At 40.0% G+C, this 27,821-nt stretch overlaps 2 protein-coding genes across 18 annotated transcripts in view; one reads left to right on the top strand and one right to left on the bottom strand.

Moving 5' to 3' along the window:
• Positions 1-23,337, bottom strand: part of LOC140733428 (serine/threonine-protein kinase ICK-like) — a 54,732-nt gene extending 31,395 nt beyond the window's left edge. For all 3 annotated transcript variants that reach the window (XR_012100283.1, XM_073056737.1, XM_073056738.1), the window contains exons 1-4: positions 23,168-23,337; positions 12,928-13,201; positions 6,307-6,361; positions 5,180-5,301 (exon numbers count right to left, since the gene is read on the bottom strand). Coding sequence is in view for 2 of the 3 variants with exons in the window: in XM_073056737.1 (XP_072912838.1) it covers positions 5,180-5,301; positions 6,307-6,361; positions 12,928-13,028 (278 nt within the window). In the remaining variant the exon portion in view is untranslated. The remainder of the gene's footprint in view (positions 1-5,179; positions 5,302-6,306; positions 6,362-12,927; positions 13,202-23,167) is intronic.
• fbxo9 (F-box protein 9) overlaps positions 22,776-27,821 on the top strand; it is a 140,852-nt gene continuing 135,806 nt past the window's right edge. For 5 of the 15 annotated variants that reach the window (XM_073056752.1, XM_073056751.1, XM_073056750.1 and 2 more), the window contains exon 1: positions 24,201-24,480. In XM_073056752.1, the coding sequence (XP_072912853.1) occupies positions 24,478-24,480 (3 nt within the window). In that variant the 5' untranslated portion in view covers positions 24,201-24,477. Of the gene's footprint in view, positions 22,904-24,199; positions 24,481-27,821 lie in introns of those variants that run through there. The other 10 variants (XM_073056741.1, XM_073056743.1, XM_073056748.1 and 7 more) reach the window with 8 other exon arrangements.

The following is a 27,821-nucleotide window of genomic DNA, read 5'->3' as shown; positions in this document are numbered from 1 at the left end:
CACCTGGTAGGGCTGTCTGGGGCCCTGAATGGTGGTGAGGGAAGAAGTGTAAGGGCAGGCGTAGCAGTTATTCTGCTTACAAGGATAAGTGCCAGGAGGGAGATCGGTGGGATGGGATGGGAAGATATGTCTATCCATGGCCTCCTCTACTGTCAAAATGAATCCAAACTCAGGTTGGAGGAACAACACCTTATATACCGGCTGGGTAGCCTCCAACCTGATGGCACGAACATTGACTTCTCTAACTTCCATTAATGCCCCTCCTCCCCTTCTTATCCAATCCCTGACATATTTAGTTGTTTGCCTGTTCTCCATCTCCCTCTGGTTATAGACTATTTATTTCCCAGGGTAGAAATGTCTAATACAGGAGGGCATGTATTGAAGGTGAGAGGAGATAGGTTCAAAGGGGATGTGAGGGGCATGTTTTTTTTTAACTCAGAAAGTGGTGGATGCCTGGAGTGCGCTGCTTGTTATGGCGGCAGAGGCTTTTAAAAGACGTTTAGATAAGCATATGAATGTGAGGAAGATGGAAGGATATGGAGATTGTGTAGGTAGGACGGATTAGTTTTTGGGTGTATTTTTTTAATTTACTTTTTAGATGGTTAAGTACAACACTGTGGACCAAAGGACCTGTTCCTGTGCTGTACTGTTCTATGTTCTATGTTCTAACTAATTGAGGATAGTAACGAGCTCAGGAAAATATTTACAAATAATGAAGAGGGGCTATAACCACTAAATGGTGCAATTTTAAAGCTGTAAACATGGAAGTTATTAGCTAACAAACTGAATTTTGCCTGTGATTGGAACATATCCAGAAAATTGTGTACAACTAATTGGTAAATGAACATAAATTATGATTGCTGTAACAGAAACAGGGATAGAAGGAATCAAACTGGGCAAAGCACCACCAAACTAAAAGGTGAGGGTGTGGCAAATATACAGTTTAACCTTCAAATTATCAATTCTTACACCATGGCAAGAGTGGTCATTTATGCATCAGCAAGGTTTCTCCCAAGCAGAAATTTTGCAGTGGACATGAGTTTCAAGATGTGCTGTCCAAGCTCTTCTGAAGAAGCACAACAAAATGGGCAAGGTTAAGGACTGGAAATGGAGTGGCTGGCCACAGAAACAGCAGACAAAAGATACATCAAACTGACGTCCCTTCTAAACCACAAGATGTTCAGCAGTGCTATCAGCTCTGAACTCACAGAAACCTCTAGGACACAAGTACACCCCTTTACAGTCTGACGAAGACTTGTCAGAAGTGGTCTTCATGGAAGAGTTGCTGCCAAAAATCCAATCCTCTAAAGTGCAAACAAAGCCAAGAGACTCACCTATGCACAAAACCATGAGGACTCGGGTGCTGAACAATGGCATCAAGTGCTGTGTACTGATGAGTCAAAATGTGACATTTTTGGCTCAAACAGGAAGCAGTTTGCTCACAGAAGATCTGGAGAGTGCTAAATGGATGAGTGTCTGCAGCCAAGCACAACAGAGGTTCCCTGCAGGTTTGAGCTGCACTTCTGTAAATAAAGTTGATGATCTGGTCAATAACGGAGTCCTCAATGCTGAGAAGTACAAGCAGATTCTCATCCATCAAGCAATACCATCAGGGAAGCATCTGATCGATTCCTTCATTCTGCAGCAAGACAATGATCCTTAAAAATACGGATAAGGTCATAAAGAACCATCTTCAGAACAAGGAGCTTGGCAACAGATAGTACAGCCCATGCAGAGCCCTGAGCTCAATATCAAGGCTGTTTGGGATTATCTGGAGACAGAAGCAAGCAAGATAGTCAAAGTCTGCAGAAGAACTGGGCAAGTTCTCCAAGATGCTTGTAACTTACCTAGCCGATTTTCTTATAAAATTACGTAACATGTACCCAAGAGAATTGATGCAGTCTAAAAGGCAGTCACACTAAATATTGATTTGATTTAAGCTTTTTTTAAAAAAAAACTGTTTATTGTTCTTTACAGTAATTTGTTATTTAGAAACTTCTCATTATTTTTGAAAACATCTTCACTTTATAAGTTTTTTTTTAATACATGTGCCTGACTCCCCACCCCCTGGTCAGGAAAATGAATATACAAAATATTTATATACAAATATGCAAAAAGAGAGCAAAAAAAAAAGTGAAGCAGTGTACATGGGTTCATTGTCTGTTCAGAAATCTGATGGCGGAGGGGAAAAAGCTGTTCCTGAAATGTAGAGTGTGTCTCTTGAGGCTCTTGTACCTCCTCCTGATGGTAGTAATGAGAAGAGGGTCTGTTCTGAGAGATGGTGGTCCTTAGTGATTGATGGTGGCTTTTTGAGGTATCACCTTTCGAAGATGTTCTTGATGGTGAGAAGGCTAGTGCTCATAATGGAGCTAGGTGAAGTTGCAACCTTCTGCAGCTTTTTCCAATCCTGTGCAATGGCTCCTCCATACCAAGTGATGCAACCAGTTAGAGTGCTTGCCACGGTACATCTGAAGAACTCCGCAATCACTTGAGTCAAATATGATATTCCCAGAGGGAGTTGTCTGTCAGTGGGTCCTCAGGTGGTTGTAGGGGCTAATCTCTGTTGCACATGTTCTGGTGCAATGTGTACAGAAGTGGCGTCTAGTGATTACAACATAGACACCAATACAATTCAAGTCATTAATCTTCTTTTATTGTGCATTTACTTTATCAATCTATAAAAGAGTCTTTCAATACATAGTTTTCTTAGTTTACTTTTAATACTAATATTGAATTTGATCAAGTTGCACAATTTTTATCATATTTTTCATACTTGCCCTGAAGTATCTTTACACAGTAGTTAATAATAATTAATGAATAACCTATTCTGATGTAATGTGATGTAAAGAAAATAGCAGTACAGTATTAAATACTAATTTTATTACAAAAAATGTGGAGAAGTTACACTGTGAACTTTCTGCTGGTGATCTATTCACTGATTTAGAATTTAACTTTAATTTTAATGCTCCTAAATTAACTCTTAACTTTTTCAGCAGGAATTCTTATAGCCATGCTTTTTCATGGGGAACAGCTCCAGTCTTAATGCCTGAAATTCTATAACTGTAGTACTTCAAGTAATATTCTTAGAATTTTCTGGATGTGAATAAAAGTTCAAAGTAATTTTATTATCAAAGTACATTTATGTCACCATACTCTACCCTGATATTTATTGTCTTCTTGCAGGCTAAGTCTGTGTAATAATAACCATAACTGAATCAATGAAAAACTGCACCACCGTGGGTGTTCATCCAATGTGCAAAAACAAAAAGGAATAAATAGTAATAATAATAAATAAGCAATAAATATCAAGAACATGACATGAAGAGTCTTTGAAAGTGAGTCCAATGATTGGACAAATGAAGTTATCTATCCCCTTTTGTTCTGAAGCGTGATGGTTGAGGGGTAAACTGTTCCTGAACCTGGTGATGCAAGTCCTGAGGTTCTCGTACCTTCTTTTTGATGGCAGCAGCAAGAAGACAGCAGGTCCTGTGTGGTGGTGGGGGAGTGGGGGTGGTTGCTGATGATGGATGATGCTTTCTGCGACAGCATTTCGTGTAGATGTGCTTAATGGTGGTAAGGGCTTTACCCACGATAGGCTGGGCCTTATGCACTACTTTCTGAGGATTTTCTGTTCAAGGCCATTGTTACCTCAGACCAGGCTGTGATGCACCCAGTCAATATACTTTACACTACACATCTATGGAAGTTTGTCAAAGTTTTAGATGTCATACCAAATCTTTGTAAACTCCTAAAGAAGTAGAGATGCTGCCTTGCTTATTTCACAATTGCACTTACGTGCTGAGCCCAGGGCAAGTCCTCCAAAGTAATAAAAACAAAGAATTTAAAGTTGCTGACCCTCTCCACCTCTGATCCTCCGATGAGGACTGACTCACTGACCTCTAGTTTCTTTCTTCTTAATCTTGTTGACATAGAGTAATAGGTTGTTGTTCTGGCCAGATTTTCAATCTTCCTCTTATATGCTGACACCTCACTGCCATCTTGGATTTAGCCTGCAACAGTGGTGTCATAAGTAAACTGGAAAATGACACTGCAGCTGTGCTTTTTTCCATAGATGCTACCTGGCCTGCTGTATTCCTCCTGCATTTTTTGTGTGTGCTGCTTGGATTTCCAGCATCTGCTGAAGTTTTTCTCTTGTTTGTGATTGGAGCTATGCATAGGCACACAATCATAAGTATAAAGTACGGAGAGCAGGGGGCTAAGCACACATCCTAGTGGTGCAAGATTATTAAAATATCTAAAATATTAGCAGAGAATTGCACATCTTGTTGTAACTTAACTTTTATGTATTATGTACTGCACTGTACTGCTGCAAAACAAAATTTCACAACATACTGTTTGCCAATGATATTAAACCCGATTCTGACTACTATTAATCACAAGCAAAAATCAGTACTTGGAGATCATTTCTGTACAATAGAGAGTGGGTTATAAATTGTATACAATCGGTAATTGCAAACGAACATAAATTATGATTGGAGAATGTAAACTCCATGGGAAAAACCCTCTGAGCAACAAAGGAAGATAAATTCCCAAGTTCTTTAAATGAATTCAGAGGTGAATTCCTTTACTCCACAAGAACTGACAGATACACATTACTATCAATATACAAGGTGTAAAACACCATCTACAGCTTAGTAAGTTAGCAAATCACACCAAATTTTAACCCACTCTGCATTGTCATGCAAGACAGAACTGCAGATAAATTTTTTTGTCACTATTAACACCCAAAGAGTCAGTAATAGATCCGTTCCAAAGCTGAGAGCCAACTACAGAAAAAAAACAATGCATTTGGTTGGCATTTACAAGTTCAGCTTGTTGATTAATCTTATTTCCCCCCCCCCCCCCCAACTCCCAAAAATTACATATATAGATGAATCTAGAATGAAAGACAGCTTACTGTATTTCCTTTTAAAGGTAAATTCTAAACACTATTCCTTGATAAACAAGTTATAATTGAAACAAATGAAGCACTGATAAATCTACTTGACCAGTGAAATATTACTGGAGTTCACAATCAGCTTTTGCAGCAACTCTTGATTGGAAATATTGACATTAACACTATCTATCATGTTCAATTACATGTTACCTGTTAGAAGCTTCACAAGCTTACTTAAAGTGACCAGATTTGCTATTAAGAAGATATTAAGTCCTATAGTACCTGTCTCTCATCAGCTGATAGAGATTTTCTTTCATATACTCAAACACAAAATAGAGGTGATCATTTTCTCTTACAACTTCTTTCAGCTTGATTACATTTGCATGGTTTAATTTCTTCAGTGACTAGAATGAGACAACAAGATCCATGTTAAAAGAAAAGCTCAATTTCTACATAAACTACACAGCACATTACTGAGAAAATGGGATGGCCGTAAAGGCGGATTAACAAGACGCAGAATGAAGAAGCCCTGCCAAGCTTAATAATCTTGCAGACTTCACTTGAGGACTGATCAATAGATATTGTTATACAATTTGAATTTGCAACAATTTGAATACCTGATTTTAATTAATCTCCAGTCTGATATAAACAAATTGTATTAAGTGCCAAGAACTTGCTTTACGAGACATGGAGGGATAGATAAGAGATTTTGTTATTATTAGTATGCACAACTGCATCTGGTCACTCTTCAGGGAAATGCAGGAAGAATATAATAACAGCATGACATTGGATGGGAGATATATAACATACCAAATTAAACTAGGAAGGACAAAGAACTGCACAATAGCAACAATATAATGCAGCTAGTTAACTTATCATCCCTGTTCCACCATTCATATTCCAACTGATATATAGCCTATACCAACTATTTATTTTATTTCACTGTTTTTACTTCAAGATACAGTATAGACCAGCCCAATGATCCACACCGTACAGCAACCCACCTATTTAACCCTAGCCCAATTGCAGATCAATTACAATGATCAATTAGCCTACTAACCAGCATGTCGTTGGACTGTAGGAGGAAACAGTTTTCCTTAGTATCACTAAATGTTTCTCTTTACTAAAAATCTATCAGAGGGAAGGCGATAGAGAATCCTTCAAAGGATGAAAAAAGGGTCACAAAACTATCTCAATATTCACAGTAAGACAAGGCAAAGAAGGATCTTAAATGTTAAATGTCAATTGACTCTCCCCCCCCCCATCACCCCCAACAGTTCCTGCTTCAGCTGATGAGCATTTCCAGCATTTTGTTATAGTATAATGCATCTGTTTCTATAGACCGTTTGATGATAAATATCAACTCAAGCAATCCAAAAAGATTGAAATAAGCCGTCATTATAATCTACCTTGACTTCTCTGAGATTCATACATTCGTCCCATGAATAGAACTTCCGCTTCATTCTAATGAAGAAAAATAGAGATTAAACTAATGGCAAAAGATCTTTTCATGTATAAATTTAAGATAAAAAGGAAATCCATTTGTTTGCTTTAAAAGCAATCAATGTTGGCACATCCACACAAGGAAAAAAATAATAGCCCTGGTTTATTGTAACCAATGAAGTATATTCCTCTCCCACCCAAAGGACATTAAATACAAGGCAAGGACCTTAACCATTCCCCCCCAAAAAAAACTGTTCTTAAGTTGTTGACCATCAATGACTTGTTTTCCGTTATGCCCATCATCTGAACACTTTTGGAAATATTGCCATGATGTGAATACTGTAGAATTTGCAGCAAGGCGAGGATTAACATAATATCTAGACAAGAATAGAATGCAGTCGCGCTGGCAAGGAAGGTCTTTGAAGAGCGTAGCTTCTCTTTGTACACCAGGGATTTGGAGATGTTACAAGTGATCCAAGACATACATACACATAAACTAAGGGACAATTGCTTTACTACCTTCAAAGTATCATCAGTTGTCAGCATATAGTTTGACTTTTAATACCTGTAATGTGAATAGTGATTGTTCTTACAAGTAAGGAATTCAAACATATAGTTTACAAATTGTCAATATCCCTAAGTGCCAGCCAATTCTGTATAAAAATAGTATTTCTCTGTTCTGACTTCAGAACAGTGTGGTGACAGGGGCTATGCTGTTCTCCTTGTGCACAAGTGAAATCAGGTGTGTTTCAGTCGTAAGAGTGCGTCCACTCTGGGTCCAGTTATTTTATTTTATTATATTGTCAGTGATGAAAATACAGTCAGGAAAGTCTGGAAAAAAGTAGAATTCCCAACACACCTACATGGTAGTGTCACGTACCCCGTGACTGGGTTACCAAACCAACAGAAATGGAATGATATATTGGAGTCCGGTGGCACTGTAACTAAAAGTGTTTATTAGTGAACTAAGTAATACAGTATCAAACATGCAAATATACATATAAAACAGGTTAGCAATGATATATCCAGAAGTGTGGAAATATAAACCAAAACCAAGCTCTATCAAAGTCTGGGGTAAATGAGATCTTAGTCTTAAGATAATGCAGAGTTCAGTTCAGTTTGGGTTGAGGTAGTTGCTGTTGTGGGGAGGGGGAGGGGGAGGAGCAGCTGCAGCAGGCAAACTTTCCATTATCTTCTTGTTCCATAGTGGTCACCGATTATGACCCCTCCATTCCAGGTCAGACCTTCCTTCAGTGGTGGGCTTGTCACCCAGGTGAGGGTGGACACACACACAAGCCCCCCCCCCCCCCCCCCAGCCTGCCTTCACACACTGTGAGCCTCTGACTGATTCCCCCAAATCGATCCTCCAAGCCCCCACCTTCCTGTGGGTGCACAACACTATTTCAGTGTCCAGTGGCGTGTCTGCTGGTGTCTCAGCAGACTCGTCTTTCATCTCCCCTGCCGGGGTACCAGCCATCCATCAACTGACCATGTCCATCAAACTGGGCCACTCCTTGCTGTCTCAGCAGGCACCTGGCACCACTCTGCTGTGTCAGCAGGGATTCACACAAACAGGCAAAGTCCTTGAAAGTAAAGTCAACAATTAGCGAAGAAGCCATAACTATAAATCCTTGTTTCTCTCTCTCTCTCATTATCAGCATATGCAGCATGGTGCCTCTCGCCCTCTTTATCTCTCTCTCTCGTTAGCAGCATAGTTCAGAGGAGGGTCAACTATGGACCCCATCTCCCCATGGTTTGCTCATCACACATAACAGTAGACCTTGTGACCATTAAGTCAACAGAAGCATGTTCCATATTAACAGAACCTAGGTTTGATACAAGTACTGTTTTATGAAACTAAACGTTACTCATGTTATATACAAACCAATATGGAAGCAATTTATTTTCCCTACTCTGTGGGCAACACCAGGACAAGAAAAAAAAACTTTATGCTCAGCAACTTAATCATCAATGGAAATTACAAGGTACTTAAATATTTTGACCACAATATTTCTTCTGATGATATAAAATCTTACATGTATTGCAGGAATGTGCATAGCAAGTTTCAGAAATACTGTGGTGAGCATTTACAAAAATACTACAATGTTATGGTGCAACTTTTCATTTCCACAAAAGATCAGGATATGTTAAATCTGTACTCTTTCTAAACTTGACAACTATATTTTGATTTATACAAGGGCTCCACTTGTTGCAAAGCTCATTTGCTGTATCACAATCATCAGTTACATAAACCATTTCCCCAAAATACGAGTTAAAATGCAACTGTACTGTGGATTATACTACACTAGGATCACGCTTAACGCTGAGGATGTGTTCCTCGGAGATGGAGCACTATGTAATCAGCACAATGCAGGGTTATTATAACATTACATAAATGGACATGTATGCCTGATTTTTAAAAAAATCAAACCCGAGATATATATTATTTTATGTATACACAGTAATTCATCAAGTAACAAACATGCAAATAAGCTGAACCTGTAGATTAGTAGAGTAGCAACACATCGCAGCAGCAACAGGGAAGAGAGTGGTGGTTACATCTTAGAGGAGGGACCAGGCTGTGGGCCTCCTCCAACTCTGGCTTCTTCAAGTAGGCAAAATTTTACTGCCTTTTCTTTAGTTTTCTCTCATGAAGCTGTTTTCAGTAGCAGGAAATCATGTTGAAAACACCTTCCTCAGATTCACCCAGGATGTGTTGCTCTGCCAATTCTCAGAGCTCGTCATTAATAAAGCTCTCACTATGAGAATGCAGTAAATCTTCAACATTGCCATCATTAACATCCTCATGCTGTATCACTTGCAGTTTCACATCCATGCTAATGCTTCTCCCAGACATCTTAGATGTACTAATCTGCACTTAAAGTTGCCGGCAGTTTTCCAGGTAAAAAAAATGGATTAAGTTGAAGGAGCAAGAACATTTACACAAATGCAGAACGCAGAGCATGAACTAATACATGATTGGCTGTGAGCACCTTAGAGCGCATGTAAAGCACTCTAATTGCCTGATTGAAATTTTACCGTAACGGTGGCCACTCGAGAAGTTTTAAGTGTTGTTTAGAATGAATTTTTGTCATTTTATAAAATTTCAATAAAGAATTGAATAACCACATTGTAACGAATCAGGGCCACACGGGGTAGTGTTATACAGGATCTGAATGTATTCTGAAAATATTCTCTTAATTTATTGAGATACAGCACAGACAAGGTCTTTGAGCCGCACCGCCCAACAACTGAGAACTGAATCACGGGCCAATTTACAATGAACAATTAACCTAACTAGTATATCTTTGGACAGGAGGAGGAAACCGGAGCACCCATAAAAAAAACAAAAACAAAATTCCACGGGAAGGATGTACAAACTTCTCACAGATAATTATACAAGGAATGTTTGATGGCTCTGGGTCCGTACTCGCTGGAACTCAGAAAGATGGGGCAGGTGAGAATCTCAATGAAACCTTTCGAATGCTGAAAGGCCTAGACAGAGTAAATGTGGAAAGGATATTTCCCACAGTGGGAGAGTCTTGGACAAGAGGGCACAGCCTCAGGATAGAGGGGCGCCCTTTCAAAACAGAGATGCAGAAACATTTCTTTAGTCAAAGGGTGGTGAATTTGTGGAATTTGTTGCCACATGCAGCTGTGGAAGCCAGGTCATTGGGTGTATTTAAGGCAGAGATTGATAGGTTCTTGATTGGACATGGTATCAAAGGTTATGAGGAGAAGGCCGGGAACTGGGGTTGAGAAGGTGATTTAAAAAAAAAGGATCAGCCATGATTGAATGGCAGAGCAGACTCAAAGGGCCAGATGGCCTAATTCTGCTCCTGTGTCTTATGGTCTTATAAACTCCAACAGCCCGAGCTGTAATAGTATCACGTTAATCACTGTGCTACCATGGGGCCCTAATGGATTCATTGGATAATTACCAAATTAGTCCTTTTGTAGAGCAGTGATTATTAGGTTTAACTGACTGGTGTTTTGCTTGTGGGAAAAGTAGAGAAATTTTATAGCTCTATAATTCACATCAAACTAATTCATTACTTCTCCGTGGATTGTCACCTTGTTGGTGGAGAAGCTTGTGTGATACTGAGATCCCGAGAGCAATGCCGTCTGGAGCTATGCTCCTGGTAGGGTCACCCATGGCGGTAAGGTCAAGGGTGAGGTCCCTGACAAAGAACAATCCAATCCAACCTAGACCTCAGCTTCGTCCGCCTATTCCACCGTTACTTCGAACTCAATGGCTGTGAAGGGGGATGGAGGCTGCAACAAATCCATCAGCTCTAATCGTCATATTTTCCATGCCACTGGAATCAGTTGGTTGATTTGTGATGTATCGCATGCTTCTTGGAACATCAAGTACAAGTTAAACAAATACACACACAGGCGTCTTCGCTCTGTGGGCCACATCTTCAAGTCTTTCGGCAATATCATCAAGAACCAATTAAGATGGAGCAGTCATGTTGTTTGGATGAAAGACAAATGTCTGCCGAAACAAATCTTCTACTCCCAGCTTAAAGAAGGCAAACGTAAAAGAGGCGGACAACAGAAGAGATTCAAAGTCGTCTTAAAAGCCAACATGAAAAAATGTAACATCAACAGTTGGGAAACCAATACCAAGGACAGGAAACTCTGGCAAACCATCATCTGAGAAGGAACAGCACCTTTCAAAACCAACACATGTGCAGAATTAGAAAAAAAAAGTAGAAAAAGGAGAGACAGCAATAACCAAAGCCCAATCTGCCATCTGGAACTACCTGTCCTGAATGCAGAAGAACTTTCAAAGCCAAGATTGGTTCATAAGCCACTTGAGAGCCCATAAATAGATCAACGGAACGAAGACCATCATCCTCGACCTCGAGGGATAGCCACGACGACGATAAAAAGCCATCGCACTTTTCCCTTGAAATAGCGTTTTATAGTTGGTAGTAATTAGCAAGATACTAATTAGCAAGATGGATTTACAGTGAAGTTACTAGCGAGGGTGGAGCATTGGCTGGTCGGCAGGAAAAGGAGAGTGGGAATAAAGGGATCTTATTCTGGCTGGTTGTCAGTTACCAGTGGAGTTCTACTGGTATTGGTGTTGGGACCGCTGCTTTTTACAATGTATATCAAAGATTTGACTGCAGTATTAATAGATTTGTGGCTAAATTTGCCAGTGATAGAAAGATAGGTGGAGGAGCGGGTAGTATTGAGGAAACAAAGACTTAGATAGTTTAGGGGAATGGGCAAAGAAGTGACAAATGAAATACAATGTTGGAAAGTGTATGGTCATGCACTTCGGTGCAAGAAATAAATGGGCAGACTATTATTTAGATGGGAAGAGAATTCAAAATGTAGAGATGCAAAGGGACTTGGAAGTGCTTGTACAAGATACCCTAAAGGTTAACCTCCAGGTTGAGTCGGTTGTGAAGTAGGGAAATGCAATGTTAGCATTCATTTCTAGAGGTATAGAATATAAGAGCAGGGATGTGATGTTGAGGCTCTATAAGGCTCTCATGAGACCACACTTGGGAGTATTGTGTGCAGTTTTGGGATCCTTATTTTAGGAAGGATATACTGACATTGGAGAAAGTTCAGAGAAAATTCCCAAGAATGATTCCAGGAATGAAAGGATTACCGTATGAGGAATGTCTGGCAGCTCTTGGGCTGTATTCCCTGGAGTTCAGGGGGGGTGGGGGGGGGAGAGAATCTCATAATCGCTCCAAATGTTAAAAGGCCTGAACAGATTAGATATGGCAAAGTTATTTCCCATGGTAGGGGATTCTAGGAAAAGAGGGCATGATTTCAGGATTGAAGGACATCCATTTAGAACGGAGATGTGGAGAAATTATTTTAGTCAGAGGGTAGTAAATCTGTGGAATTTGTTGCCACGAGAGGCTGTGGAGGCCAAGCCATTGGGTGCATGTAAGGCAGAGATAGATAGGTTCTTGATTAGCCAGGGCATCAAAGGGTATGGGGTGAAAGCAGGGGAGTGGGGATGACTGGAAGAATTGGATCAGCTCATGACTGAATGATGGAGCAGACTCAATGGGCTGAATGCCTACTTCTGCTCCTATATCCTATGGTAATTATGAGGCAGAAAGATGAGCAGCTTAAGGGAAAAGTAACTACCCCCTTCTGATTTTTATTACAAATGTTTCAACCAAGATGACAAGCTGAAACTATTTGTTAAAAATTTTCTAAATTAACGATTTTGGCTGAGAAGTCACTGGAGCTATCAAGGACAGTATGTCATCCTGGGTCAAAATTTACAGATTACTTACTTGATGAATGAAGAATGATTAAGCAGGAAGATTAAAATGAGTGCATTCAGAAACACCAAGAATATAATTGCACCATTGTCTGAACAAATGTCAACAGTAGTTTTTATGAATAGTTACACTTCACCTAAAGTCTTAACTTAAAAATAAACTTGAAATAAATTCAGAGTCTTATTCTGCTTTCAATTCAAATTTAGCTTTCATTGATGTGAACCACTTTGGAATGCACACTTGTATAACAACATACCCAATATTCAAGTACCAGCCTTGGAAGAATTTGAAAATTCTGTTAGAACATAAATTATCACTTACTTTTTAATGGCTACCAGTTCGCCTGAATCTATACATCTTCCCATGAGAACAGAGCCATATGTTCCATCTCCAAGTTGTTTCATAGTGGTGTAACGATTCATGCCAATGCACAAACTATACACTTGCAGTTGAAATTGAAAGATACCAAGATTCCTTCCTCAGTGGCAAACAACTATTCATCCAGAATCTTCTGTTACTGCTGCAACAAATAAAGTAGCCATTCGCATCTAGGTCGATACCAGTTACGACAGGCATATTTTGGAGATGGTATTACCTGGATGAGGATTAAATAAAAACAAGTTGAAAACAGAGGAAATTTGAACAAAAAAAAAGTTTATTCACACTCAGAAAACACCTTTATAGAAAGATAGGGTGTTCTTAAGTTACCTCCAATAATGTTCCTGTGAAACTAACTGCAGTGAAAGTGTCAGTGTATATTCAGAGGGAATGTTCTTCAAATGCAACACTAATTGCTTGCATATTCAAGCTGGCTTTTTTTAAAAAAAAGCCTTGGCCATTAGTTGAAAGAAGCTAACAGCTCCGGTCAACATTCACCAGAAATACAGTAGTGCTAAAAAGCTTGTGAACCCTGTAGAATTTTCTCTATTTCTGCATAAATATGACCAAAAATGTGATCAGATCTGCACATATATCCCAAATCTAGCTAAGAATACCAAATTAAAAGTAACTCAAAAACATACTTGTTCACTTATTTATTGAGAAAAAATGATCCCATATTACACATTTGTTGGAAAATGTGAACATTTGTTTTCAATATCTGGTGAGACCCCCCTTGTACAGTAATAACTTGAACCAAACATTTCCAGTAACTGTTGATTAGTCCTGCATATCGACTTGAAGGAATTTGAGGCCATTCCTCCTTACAAAACTGCTTCAACCCTGGGATGCTGGTGGGCTTCCTTGCATGAACCGCTTTTGTTAGGTCCTTCCACAACAATTCCATAGGATTAAAGTCAGAACTTTGACTCGGCCATTCCAAAACACAAATTTTCTTCCTTTGAAACCATTCTGTTGTTGATTTAGTCTTCCTTCTGATCATTGTCTCGTTGCATTATCCAACAACACAATTATCTTGGAGGTTTTTTTTGAAGAGCAGTGGTTTCCTCCGTGGTATCCTTCCATGAACACCATACTTGTTCAGTGTTTTTCTTATAACTGACATGTGAACAAAGACTTTAGCAAGTTCTAGAGATTTCTGCAGGTTTTTTGCTGTTACCCTTGGGTTTTTTCCCACCTCCTTCAGCATTACACATTGTGGGCTTGGTGTGATCTTTGCAGGATGCCCATTCCCATACACACATATATATACACACACACAATTCAGTTTTTACTATATCATTTATTGCAGTGTACTGCTGCCGCAAAGATAACAAATTTCATGACATATGCCTGTGATATTAAACCTAATTCTGATTGTCATGCACTGACGTACAGTGGAAAACTTGTTTTGCATTAAACTAGCATCTTACAGTAGCTATAAGAATTACTTTTTTCTGGTCAAGATAGCACCTATGTACAATGCTCCTTTGGTCGCCATCTTCTGGATAGATCATGAAACCATCTTTTTCCAATCTTTTGTGTCATTTTCATTTGTTTCTTGTCTTGAGTGTCATTTTGAACTGCTGGAGTGTGTGTTTTGCTGTTTGGAAATCGTTTGGGTGCTTCAGCACTCTGCAGTCTCTAAGAGGATTCCAGGAGGCAGAGGCACCATGAGTAACCTCGTGGCAAGAAGGCTGTAGGATGGCACGCGAGCCGATGTTTAACCCCATTTCGCTGATTAAATCATCAAAGGGAGTGAGCGCCGGCTGCTTCCCTTTTGATCAGTTGCCCTGTACCGGAGAAGGGAGATCCTGCCGCTGTGCCATGAGAGTGTTGCCCAGGTTCTCTAATTTTATCCATTTTCAATCAGAAGAAGAATCCTACAGTCCAGTATACCTATAATTTTTATAGACTTCAATTATGTCTTCTCTTAAACCTGTTTTTCACCGTCCCTCCAGGTAACTAAAATACTCCACCTCAGACAACACCCTAGTGAATCTCCTCTGAGGCCTCATCAGTACCAACACATCCTTACTAGAGCATGGTGATCCGTGCAGAGAGAAATACTATACAAACCAATATCAAAATGTACCAAACTACTTACAGGAAACTTAGCTATCAAAATATGAATGCAAATGCTGCATGTCACAGTTTAGTGATGCTGGTTAGAATGCAGAACACCAAAGCACAGTACTTCCCTTTAGCCCATGATGTTATGCCGACCTTTTAATGATCAGACTAACCCTTCCCTCCATTTTTCTTTCATCCTCGTGCCAGCATTCCACATGCTCACCATTCTGTGAAAAAAAATTACTTCTGACATTCAGACCTATCCACATCTCCAATCACTTTAAAATTATGCCCTCTCATATTTGCCATTTCAACCCTGAGAAAGTCTTCGACGATCACTCAATCCAGTTATTGAACTGACTTGTAGTATGATTACAAGTTGTTTCAGTAATTCTAATTCATCCATTTGTCTGGGATTGTTGCAATTCTGTTTTATTCTTAGAAAAATCTAATCAATTTTAATCCACCTCACAGCAGCCCCCTTGCTGAAGTATCATTAACTCCATACACAATTGGGATATCTATATTAATACCGCCAAAGGCAGATTCTGAAATACTTTAGATTTAGATGAAATGATTATATACACTCAAGTTTTATTTACAACTTTGGCATTGGAAAAAAAATTGTAAAAGGAGAAAAGTATTAAGCAAAGCAACACACACAATACGCTGGAGGAACTCAGCAAGTCAGGCAGTATCTATGGGAAAAAAAGTAGACATTTCGGGCCAAAACCTTCAGCAGGACTGTTGACATTTCGGGCCGGAACAAATTTATGACAAAAATCACGGCATAATGGAAACACGAGGGGGTATTTCTTTACTCAGAGAGTGATAGCTGTGTGGAATGAGCTTCCTGTAGAAGTAGTAGAGGCCAGTTCAGTTGTGTCATTTAAGGTAAAATTGGATAGGTATATGGACAGGAAAGGAGTGGAGGGTTATGGGCTGAGTGCGGGTAGGTGGGACTAGGTGAGATTAAGAGTTCAGCACGGACTAGGAGGGCCGGAATGGCCTGTTTCCGTGCTGTGATTGTTATATGGTTATATAATAAACAGTACAAGATGTACACAACCAAAATATTGTTCCATGATTAAGTAGTGATGAAAACACAGTTCAATGCCCCCAATTCACTTAGACCTCTACCAATTTCATCTCCCACATTTGGTGATTGCGATCAGGCTTTCTCTGCATCAGGGGACCAAGTGCAGACTAGGTGACTCATTTACAGAGCACCTTTGCCCCCAGTTTTGCAAGATGGCACTGGTGAAACATAGCAACACTCTGAGCGGCTTACAATAGTTGTAAATAACATTCTTTTGAACTATACTCATGGCATTCTGCAGCCTGCAATTTCCCTTTTAAGTTGCGTGATTTTTAATCATCTTAAGGGTTGAAAGGATACGGGGAGAAGAAAGGAGATTGGGGCTAAGAAGAAAATTGGAACGGCCATGATGTAATGGTGAAGCAGACTTGATGGGCCAAATGGCTGAATTCTGCTCCTATATCTTATGGTGTTATGGTCATAATAAACTAATGATTTCTTGATCTGCTGAAGGATTCAGATCTCTCAAGAATACAGGTATGGCAACTTTAAGCAGACAAAGAGACAGCACGATAGCTGGAAGAGAGGGTGCAGGGGAGGTCTTGAAGTCAGACCAAAATTCCAGGGTATGAAACTTCCTTTGCTCAGTATCTTGTTGGCAAATATTCAGTTACTGGAGAAGAAGACTGACGATTAAAGAGCAAGATTGCTGTATTGGAGGGAAATGAGTAATTGCTGCATCCTGTGTTTCACAAAGACATGGCTGATCTTAGACATGCTAGATAAATGGGAAAGACCCCAAGGGCTCTCAAGACACTGAATCGACCAATCAGCTGATTCAGAGAAGGCAAAAGGTGGGTGTGTGTGTTTCAGGATAAACTCTTTGTGGTATTCGGACATTGCAGTTTTGTCACACTCTGGTTCTTCCAACGTGGAACATATGATTAAATACCAATCACTCTAATTACCAAGGGAGTCCTCTACCGTAATCCTGTATGCAGTTTGCATACTGCCAAAAGCAAGTTCAGGAACATTTGTTACTCCTCCACCATCAGGCTCTTGAACCAGAGAGGATAAGTTCACTCACTCCATCACTGAACTCACTTTCAAGGACTCACCCAATGTTCTTGACATTTATTGCTTATTTATTTATTATCATCTTTTTATATTTGCAGTTTGTTGTCAACGGGGCATTGGTGGCAGTCTTTCACTGATTCTCTTGCATTTCTTTGTATGTACTGTGAATGCCCACAAGAAAACAAATCTCAGGGTTGTATATGGTGACATACATGTACTTTGATAATCAACGTACTTTCAAATTTGAGCATTCCCTTTCAACTCCACGTTCCTATACATACGTAGTGTGAAACCCAACGCTACTAGAGGAGCAACATTTCACAGTTCACTTGGTTGTTTGCCAACCCAAATTAATTTTCCTATTTCAGATAACCCTTACTGCCTGTTATGTTCCCACACTTTTCCTTCCTACCCATCTCCCATTTTTGACCCTTTTCCCATACACTTCAGCCCCTATTACTTGTTTTTATCCCCCTCCCAGATCCATTGGCTGCTACACGCACATTTCACCTACCAGATCCCCATCCCCAATTCCATTCCAGCTGCCCTTCATCTCTCCCCTAATGATTCCCAATACCTTCAACAAGAAATGGCTTGTGTTTCACATTAAATCCTTAAAAGGATTTAAAAATCTGGCTTTAAGAATCTAAAAAAAGTACAGTACCTAAGCTCTGTCCTCAAAAAATTAATTTTATTCTCCCTGGTCTGAAAGACCACTGTCTAATGTATAACAAACCCTTCCAAATTCTTTGGAAATGTTGTCATTTCCTAAACCCACGATCAACACTCCAACTGCTAGAACCTAGATTTTTCCTTGATTACATCAAAACAGCCTCAACTAAAAATAAGTTAGATGGAATAGTCTGTTGATACATCTAGAAGAATGAAACAATTATTATCACATTTTCTTCATTGATCAGTCAAAACCCATTAACTGGATCAATTAGGCTATCCTCCGATAATAAACACTAGAGATTCTGCAGATGTTGGAAATCTGGAGCAACACAACATGCCAGAGGAACTCAGCAGGTCAGACGGCATCCATAGAGGTGAATAAACAGTTGATATTTCAGACAGAGACCCTTTGCCCAGGACTGGAAGGGAAGGGGAAAAAAGCCACAATAAGGTGGGAGGAGAGAGAAAAAGTACAAGTTGGTAGGTCTCAACCAGAAACATCAACTGTTTATTTCTCTCTAAAGATGCTGACTGACCTGCTGAGTTCTTCCTGCAATTTTTGTATATGTTGTCAAAATATTTGCATACCCAAGTCTTAGATTCCTTCAATTCCTTGTACTGCAGCTTAATTCTACATACAGTGGGGGAGAAAAGATGTCTACAAAGCAATGCAAATGCGCTTTGTTCACTAAGCTGTGTACAGCAATCACCTGAGACTAGAAGCCTTTAAGCCTGTTTACGATCATCATCTCGATGAAGTCACAGTTATTAATTCCATTCAGATAATCACTCCAGGTATTGAACGTCATTAGTATTTGTCTTATGGGTCACTTGGAAAAATATAATTAGAGTAAATTAACTATCATGTTAAGGCAATATTTTGTCAGTGTTGCCAATTCTAAATTTTATGATAAAAATACTGGAACAATTACATGATGTATTTTGAAACTGTACTTCTAAATACAGTGGATTCTGGTTAATTGGGCTATTAGTTAGTCAGGGAAGCTGCTTATTTGGGACAACCTTTAAGGCACAAAAACTAGTCAGGAAAATAGCTGAGATTCCCTTCATTTATTTGGTACACTATACCACTTAATTGGGACATGAGACTGTTGCTGAAGTTACTAACTTGCGTCAGTCGCATACACTTGTGTGGCCCTTAGACACTAAGAAGCAGTTTTTGAAATACCATCAGTTGCGTGTGCTTGTGTTAGTTTATCCATTTGGGCCAATAGACACTAATTCAAAATGCAGAGATTTTTGACAATTTTGTTTTTCCAATTTGATTTTATGCAGGAAGGCAGTCCACCCATCTGCCCTAGGTGTCTGTGCTGATTCAGTTAGTCAAAAGAACATGGCAGCATACATTGAATGAACTATTAGGAACTAATACAGTTTTATAGTACTGCAGTAGTATTGGAAGTGTTCCAAGTTATGCATTTCACTTAAATGCATAATTTATTATTCAGTTAAATAGCAGTTTGTCTTTATAATACCTTTTAACTATTTCCATGAAACTTCGGCTAATTGGGCCAAAATACACTGGTCCCAATGATCTGGAGTTCATTGTATATTAAAATGTTTCTATAACATGCCCTCAAAATACCCTATAAAATTCTTGGTAGTTAATGTAACCCCTGCCCCCCTGGCAAATCACCACCCACTGTTGCTCTGACCTTGGCAATGTAATGATTCTTGATACTAAAGAGTACTTGAAGCTGTATATTAAAATTCTTGATGAAAACAAAATGGTATTGAATGTGTTTTAAGTGAAAGAGTGTAATTAAACAGCACTAAAGCAGGGAAGCCAATAACATATTATTGTAGGCATAAATACATCAAGCTCTTCCAAGCTTAAAAGAATTGAAGAAGAGCACTGAGTTGTTTAATTCTAGTGCCCAGCAGTCATTGCTGTGGGTCACAGCATCACAGGAGGATATGATGCAATAATGAAGTACATTAGCTTACATATGTACAAGAACCTAGAAATATCTACTTGAGTTTTTTTTTTTAATAGAACATGAATAAAACTTGAAATGGTGTTTTTCCAAAACATTATAATTACAATACATGAAATTTCCATAACTAACATACATTTCAGATTTTAATGCAGACATCAGATTTGTTTTGAATTATACAAATAGCCTATTTGAACACATTAGGTGCTAGACTTCAAGTTACTATATTTTACTGATTTAGTAATGGAGAAATGAGAATGTGAAAGAACAGTCAAATAACTGGCAGGCAGGTAACCTTTAGTTTGTTTGAAGTATCATTAACTTTCACATAAAACTGCTACAGCAGCTTATGGGTACCAAACAGCCCAAAGCTTGACAAATTACAAGCAAGATAAATAGTCATACTTTCCCATCAAATACAAACCATAGTTTTGACAAGTGTATATGTTATTCAATGTAGTTACTTTTCCAAGTGTGTCAGGAACTTAGATTTCATTCATTATCGATGGCACAAATGGCTTGCACAAATACTGAGATAATAACTAAAATACCATAGAATGCTATAACAGTAAGCTATGAAGTACAACATGTAAATGTGTAGGAATAATTTATTTTTCTTCAAATATACCCTAAGACAAATTAACTTAAAACCAGCAAAGACAAAATTAACTATTCAAAACTACTTTATAATAAGGTACAGATTCGTAAAAGTTTAACATGTCACTAGAGGATTTAAACACTCTGTAAATGAGGTGCATTTGAACAAAATTTTCAAAAATTGGAAGATGCTTGGTGATTAAAATAAAAGACAGAAAAAACAAAATACTGGAGATGTTAAAGATCTCCAGAGGTATAGCCAAAAGAATCTTAGCAGGATGATAGCAAAAAGCAAGCATTTTAAACCTTAACTGCACTTTCATGCAGTGCTCCAACAGAAGACAGGCAGTTGCAATGCTGGGATTTGGAGCAACAAGCAAACTACTGGAAGAACTCAGCAGGATAAACAGCATCTATTGAGAGCAATGGGCAAAGTTTAAGGTAAATTATCAAAGTACATATGTAACCATATACAACCCTGTGATTCATTTTCTTACAGACATTCCCACCAAAGTGCAAAAGACAAACAAATACAAAAAGATATTAAAAGTAATGATAATAAAGGAAGCATTGAACTCCTGGCTCAGAGTTGGAGACCTCTTCCCAGAAATAGAGGGGTTCCTTGTGGCAATGCAGGAACAGGTAGTTAAATAAAAATAGCAAAAATACAAAATAAAAGACCAACAAATTCAAAACAATAAATGCAGAAAATGCCAAGAGAAACCAGAAACAATCCAACATATTACAGAAACCTGCAGTTTAACTCAATCTGATTACTTGCACATCATTCCCAAAATCTTGCTTTGAAATACAAACTAATAAAAGACACCATATCTTACTATACAAGCCTGAATCAGTTTTTAGAGTCAGAATCCCACAAATTATATTACAAGCAACCAGACAATCCATAATATTCAGATATTAAAATACAAGATAAACAAGTACAAACAGCTTACTTAATATAGTCATATATTTAGCCATTCCAAACACACATAATATACAGAAGCCTACAAGTGAAAAAACACCAGAAGTGTACTGAATTAAAAGAGCAAATTGAAAGACTATGGAACATGAACAGTATATACTTTTCAATCTCCCTTCTATATGCTGATTCATTACCCCCTTCGATTCCACCAATGACTGTGGTGTTGTCAACAAATTTAAATATGGCAATGGAGTGGTCCTTTGCCGCATTCATAAATATAAAGTGAATAGAACAGGGGGCTAAGCACACAGCCTTATGGTTCACCTGTGCTGACGGTGATTGTGGAGGAGTTGTTGCTGCCAATCCAAATTAATGGGGTCTGCAAGTGAGGAAATGGAGGATCCAGTTGCACACGGAGATATTAAGATCTAGAACTTAAAGCCTATTGATTGGTTTTAAGGGGAAGACACTACTGAATGCCAAGCTGGTGTCAATGAAGAGCATCCTAACGTATGCATCTTCATTTTTCAGATATTGCAGGGTTGAGTGAACAGCCAGAGAAGTGGCAACTGTTGTTGACCTGTCAAGACGAAAGGCAAATTGGAGAAAATCCAAATCACTTCTCTGACAGGAATTGAAATGTTTCATCAACAATCTCTCAAAGCACTTCATCACCAGATGTAAGTGCTACCAGATGATAGTCATTGAGACAGTTTACCACGTTCTTAGGCAAGAATGCCCAATTCAAGCCTACTTGAAGGTAGGTACCACAGACTGCCTAAGCAAGAGGACAAAGATACCAGTTAGTATTCCAGCCAGTTGATCAACACAGGTCTTTAGTACTTCGCCAAGTACCCTGTTTGGACTGGATGCATTGCACGAGTTCACCTGCCTGAAGAATGCTTTCACCGCCAGCCTCAGAGACTGAAATCACAAGGTCATTCAGGGGCTGCGGGAGTTTGTGAAGGTTCCTCCATGTTTTGATGGTCAAAGCAAGGAAAAGGCAGTGAGCTCATCTGAGAGTGAAGCCTTGTTGTCCCCAACATCATTCATAGTCAAATGATAGGTCTCAACAAGAAGCATCCACAGATGCTGCCTGACCTGCTGAGTTACTGCCAGAAACGCAGGACCGTGCAGAGAAACAATAAACACGGACTATTTTACTCCGAATAAAATTGAGATACCCGACTGTCTTCACAGGGATGGGAAATGGGGCTACTTGTGAACCGTTGGCCAATTCAGAATCTAATTCCCTTACAAACCGTGGTAATTTGTCTGACTTTGCCTTGGGAACCAGTTTGCTTTCCCACCCACACCGGAACACGTCACAAGACTTTACCGACCCTAAGACACTTTGGGACGCCCATATTAGTAATGCGATTTGGAGTAGACCGATCCATTGCGTCCCCTACCCCATATTAATTTGTAGTGATTTAACACAAATTGTTGCTGCCGTCTCTCCAACTTAACGAGATGAGCTCGAGCAGTGCTTATACCCAACGGACAGGAAGAAGGCGAATCCCTCCCTACCTTCTCAACTCAAAGTTGAGTGTATCGTGGAATACTCCAGTGAGTGTGAGTATACACACAGGTAAAATGAAAACTTACTTGTTTCATTGCATTACTTACAGTCATAGGAAAAGCATAAAATTGTACAAAACTCAATAGCAGATCAGAGTGCTCAAGTGGCAACAGGTAGGATGGCAGTGATGAAGTGGCCGGAAAAAGACAGCCACCACGCACAAACCAACCGATTCCCAGGACTCTGATTCCCTCGCAGGGCCACCCGCAATACTCTATAACCCCTCAGGCCCGACCACCCCACCTCCCCGGCCTTACCGCCGTTTGGATGCCGTTTCGTCGCCGAAACAGCGTGTAGAGTATGAGTAGAAGAAAAACAAAATCTTTAAGCGGTGAAGGTGCAAAGAAATCACCACCCGACGCCAACTTCCTTCACCTCACTCCGACCCAACATGGCGGCAGCACTGAGTAGGCTGTTGTCTCCTCAAGGGGGCGGAACCTCAGAGACTGCCACCATACTGTCCATCAAGGAGCAGTGGCCACGCCCCATATGCTGATCACACGAAGGCCCCGCCCACCCAATCTATTAAACACAATAGCGACACCCCGTCCATCAAGGTGCAATGGTCCCGCCTCTCATGCTAAATCATAACACAAACGCCCCACCACCTGTCATTCATCAGCCAGCTGCCCCCTCCATCCTCTCCCGCCCTCAACCCATCAAGTATGACCCACACCCCGGTCAATTAGCTCATCCATGCAAATGTGTACGATTTATAACCGCTCACCCTTCTAATTAGCATACAACAATCTTGCCCTTGTCCGTTTAAGGTTCGACAGCGTGGCCTATAAACTGATTTACACCCAGCAGTCCCACCCTCTATATTAATTCGCAGTAACAACGCACGCCATCCCGATCAATAAGTACTTGGAACACCGCCCACCAGTAAATTAACAATGTTAACAGATACTGGAGGAGCTCTATGAAGGGGAATAAACAGTCAACGTTTCGAACCGAGACCCTTAATTAGGACTCACGGCCAAAAATGTCGACTGTTTATTCTTCGCCGTGGATGTTCTCTGATATGCTGAATTCCTCCAGCATTTTGTGCATGTTGCTCAGGATTTCTAGCGTCCACAGAATCTTATATTAACGATACAATTTATCCACTCGTCCTTTAACATATATTGGCTATACCACCCGTCCATCAGGATCCTCTCCCCAATCGCTGTACACTAGAATCCGCCCCATTGCTAGGTCGGAGCTCCACCTTCTCATTGATGTGACAGAAACGGCGAAGGGCCAAATTGGAGTGGATCGTATTGCGCATGTGTCGAAGTAGTCGGGGGCGCGATGCGTTCACGCGCGTACACGCGCACGCGCAGTGTGTGGCCATCCCCCTGCCAATAGTGCGCTGTCGGTAGCGGGTTTCGAAGCGTCGTTCGGTGAGTCAGTGGCCTGGCCTGTGATCGCTCCCGTCCTCTGTTCCCCACCCGAAATGGCGGCCGTCTGGAGAGCCCGTAATGTTCTGGACTGCGTCGTTCGTTTCTCTGACCGAGAACTGCAATAATCTGGTTCCGCGTCCGTGCACCCTGTTCGGCCCTGCGTACCTGCGCCTCAAGTCGGCATGGTAAATGCATCGGGGGGGGGAGAGAGGACCCGGGGTGGCAACAGTAGCAGCTGGTGATGTAATGTTTCCGTTTTTATTCTTGTTGATTGCATTCTGCCACCAAACGCTTAAGGTGCAACATTTGAGGGGGCGTGGTTGCGGAGCACTTCAGTTGATGTGCATGGGGTTGTTTGTGTGTGGGTAGGCGTGCCTGTCTGTATGTGTATACACTTCGTTAATTCCTACAAATGTACTGTAGAGAGCATTATAACTGGTTGCATCCCCGTTTGGTATTGAGGGGCGGCTGTATAGTATCGAAAAGCACTAAAGAATTTTGCAAACTCAGCCAGCTCCATCAGGGGCACTATCCTCCCCACCATCGAGGACGTCTTCCAAAGGCATTGCTTCGAAAAGACCGCATTCATCATTAAGGACCGCCAACACCCGGGACATGCCCTATTATTGCTACCATCAAGGAAGAGTGCCTGAAGAAACGCCCTCAACGTTTGAGGAACAGCTTCTTTCTCTCCGCCATCAGATTTCAGAATGGACAATGAAACTATGTACACTACCTTAATTTTTATTTTTTTTCATTAGTTTATATGTAGATATATTTCATAGTAATTTATAACTTTAATTATGTATTGCAATATACTGCCGCCGCAGAACAACGAATTTCACGGCACATGCCCATGGTATTAAACCTGATGCTGACATGTGTAGGGTGTGGCTGTGTGTACAGAATACTGTATGTTGTGTTTATGTCCACACTTTGGCAGGTTGCAAAAGCATGCAGGAGAGTTGCAGACATGACCTGAGTTTTAGAAGCATTGTTTCTGACCCATCTAGTCACTACTTAATGTGTTAATAGTTTGTAATAGACAAACTATTAACAAACTATTAATGGGACAAAGGGCCTGTTTCTGTGTTGTAGTGTTCTATAACCTGGGTTTTGACACTTTGTGTTGGAATCGCCCCCTTCTTATGGTTCATGTTGTCATTAATTTGGCAAATTGAAGAAAGCTGCAGATGTGATTGGCACTGTGGGCATGTGCCCACCATAAACCTGTATTCAAAAGGAAGAGATCTGTGGTGTTTGCTGATTCCATATGTTATGAAGATCTGTAGGAAGAATAGAATTAACAATTTGAGTGATTTGTATCTTGAACTTCAAAAAGTAAGAAAGAATTGACTCAAATATCTGAGCGAGATATAAATTTGAAAACTATCATCAATTTAGGGAGGTGATGATGAGCTGCAGGAGTGGTGTGAAGTTCCATATCAATGGAAACAACACTGAGACTGGAGAGAACTCCATTGTAGTGACAAAATCCTTTGTAAGTAAGGATAGACATAGAAAACAAGTGTGTTCCTTCAAATGATAAATTAAGTCATATCAAATCAATTGGAATGTCACTGAGTTCAAAATCAACTCTGTTTTAATAATATCTGAAAAGTATCTTACTGGGTTGATTATTAAGCATATCGATAAAATTGCAGTCAATTGTCAAATCTCAAGTGTTTCCACAACCTCTGGTACTCAATTTCAAGGACTGCAACTTATTCTCAGTTTTATTTATTATATTTTTGTATTTTCACTGTCTTTTGTACATCCAGTTCTTTGTCAGGCTTTCATTGATTCTATTGTATTTCTTTGTTCTATTGAGATTGCCTGCAGGAAAATGAATTTCAAGGTGACATAACCCTAATGCGTGCCTATAAAATGTATTCATCCCTTGAATGTTTTCATGTTTTGTTGTTTTACAACATTGAATCACAATGGATTTGGCTTTTTTTAACACTGGTCAACAGGAAAAAACTTTTATGTCAAAATGATAACAGTTCTCTACAAAGTAATCTAAATTAATTACACTTAGAAGTCACGAAGTCAGTTAAATAGAGATCACTGTGCACAGTCGAGGTGTTTCAATTGATTGTAATAAAAATAAACCTGTATCCTGTACACCATGAAGAGAAAAGAACACTCCAAGCAACTCCGCAAAGAGATTATTGAAAAGCACAAATCAGGAAATGGATACAAGAAAAATTCCAAATCACTGAATATCCCTTGAAGACAAATCATCAAGAAAGGGAAAGAACACCAGCACAGCTGTAAATCTGCCTAGAGCAACCTGTCCTCAAAAACTGAGTGACCATGAAAGAAGGGGACAAGTGAGGGAGGCCACCAAGAGACCTATGAGAACTCTGGAGGAGTTACAAGCTTCAGTGGCTAAGATGATGGGAGAGACTGTGCATATAACAACTGTTGTCTGGGTGCTGTAGTTTTATGAGAGTGGCAAAGAGAAAGCTCCTGTTGAATAAAAACTCTCATGAAATCTCAGCTGGAGGAAGGTTCTATATTCTGATGAAACCAAAATTGAGCTTTTTAGCTATCAGACTAAATGCTATGTCTGGTGTAAGCCAACACCACACATCATCAAAAACATACCATCCCTAATGTGAAGCATGGTGGTGGTTGCATCATGTTGTGGGGATGCTTCATTGCAGTAGGCCCTAAAGGACTGTGAAGGTAGAGGATAAAATGAATGCAGCAAAATCCTGCAACGCCAGCTCCATAGCAAAGAAAGCCCAGCAGCGTCTCTACTTCCTGCAAAGACTGAGAAAAGTTCATCTCTCACCCCCCATCCTCACCACATTCTACAGAGGATGTATTGAGAGCATCCTGAGCAGCGGTATCACTGCCTGGTTCGGAAATTGCACTGACTCGGATCGCAAGGCTCTGCAGTGGATAGTGAGGTCAGGTGAGAAGATCATCAGGGTCTCTCTTCCCACCATTACACACATTTACACCACACGCTGCACCCGCAAAGCAAACAGCATTGTGAAGGTCCCCACGCACCCCTCAGACAAACTCTTCTCCCTCCTGCCATCTGGGAAAAGATACTGAAGCATTCGGGCTGTCACAACCAGAGTGCATCAATTTCTTCCCCCAAGCCATCAGATTCCTCAATACCCAGAGTCTAGACTGACATCTACATTTATTATTATACTGAAATTTGTCCTCTACTGTGCCTATTGTCTTGTTTATTAATTATTTATTTAAATTATAAATTCTGGCTTGGGGTGAGTAATTATGCAACAATTATTTTGTGTTTAATAAATTCAGACCAGTTTGCAGAAATTTGCTTTCACTTTGACGTGAAAGTCTTTTTAATTGATCAGTATCAAAAAATCAGTGTTGACATGTGGCCAGGTGGTTAAGGTGTTCATCTAGCTATCTGAAGGTCACTAGTTCGAGCCTTGGTGAGGCTTGCGTGTGTGTCCTTGAGCAAGGCACTTAACCACACATTGCTCTGCGACGACACTGGTGCCAGGCTATATGAGTCCTAATGCCCTTCCCT

The sequence above is a fragment of the Hemitrygon akajei genome, chromosome 9, assembly GCF_048418815.1.
Source record: "Hemitrygon akajei chromosome 9, sHemAka1.3, whole genome shotgun sequence".
Classification (NCBI taxonomy): domain Eukaryota; kingdom Metazoa; phylum Chordata; class Chondrichthyes; order Myliobatiformes; family Dasyatidae; genus Hemitrygon; species Hemitrygon akajei.
This window is presented reverse-complemented; position numbering and strand designations above follow the sequence as displayed.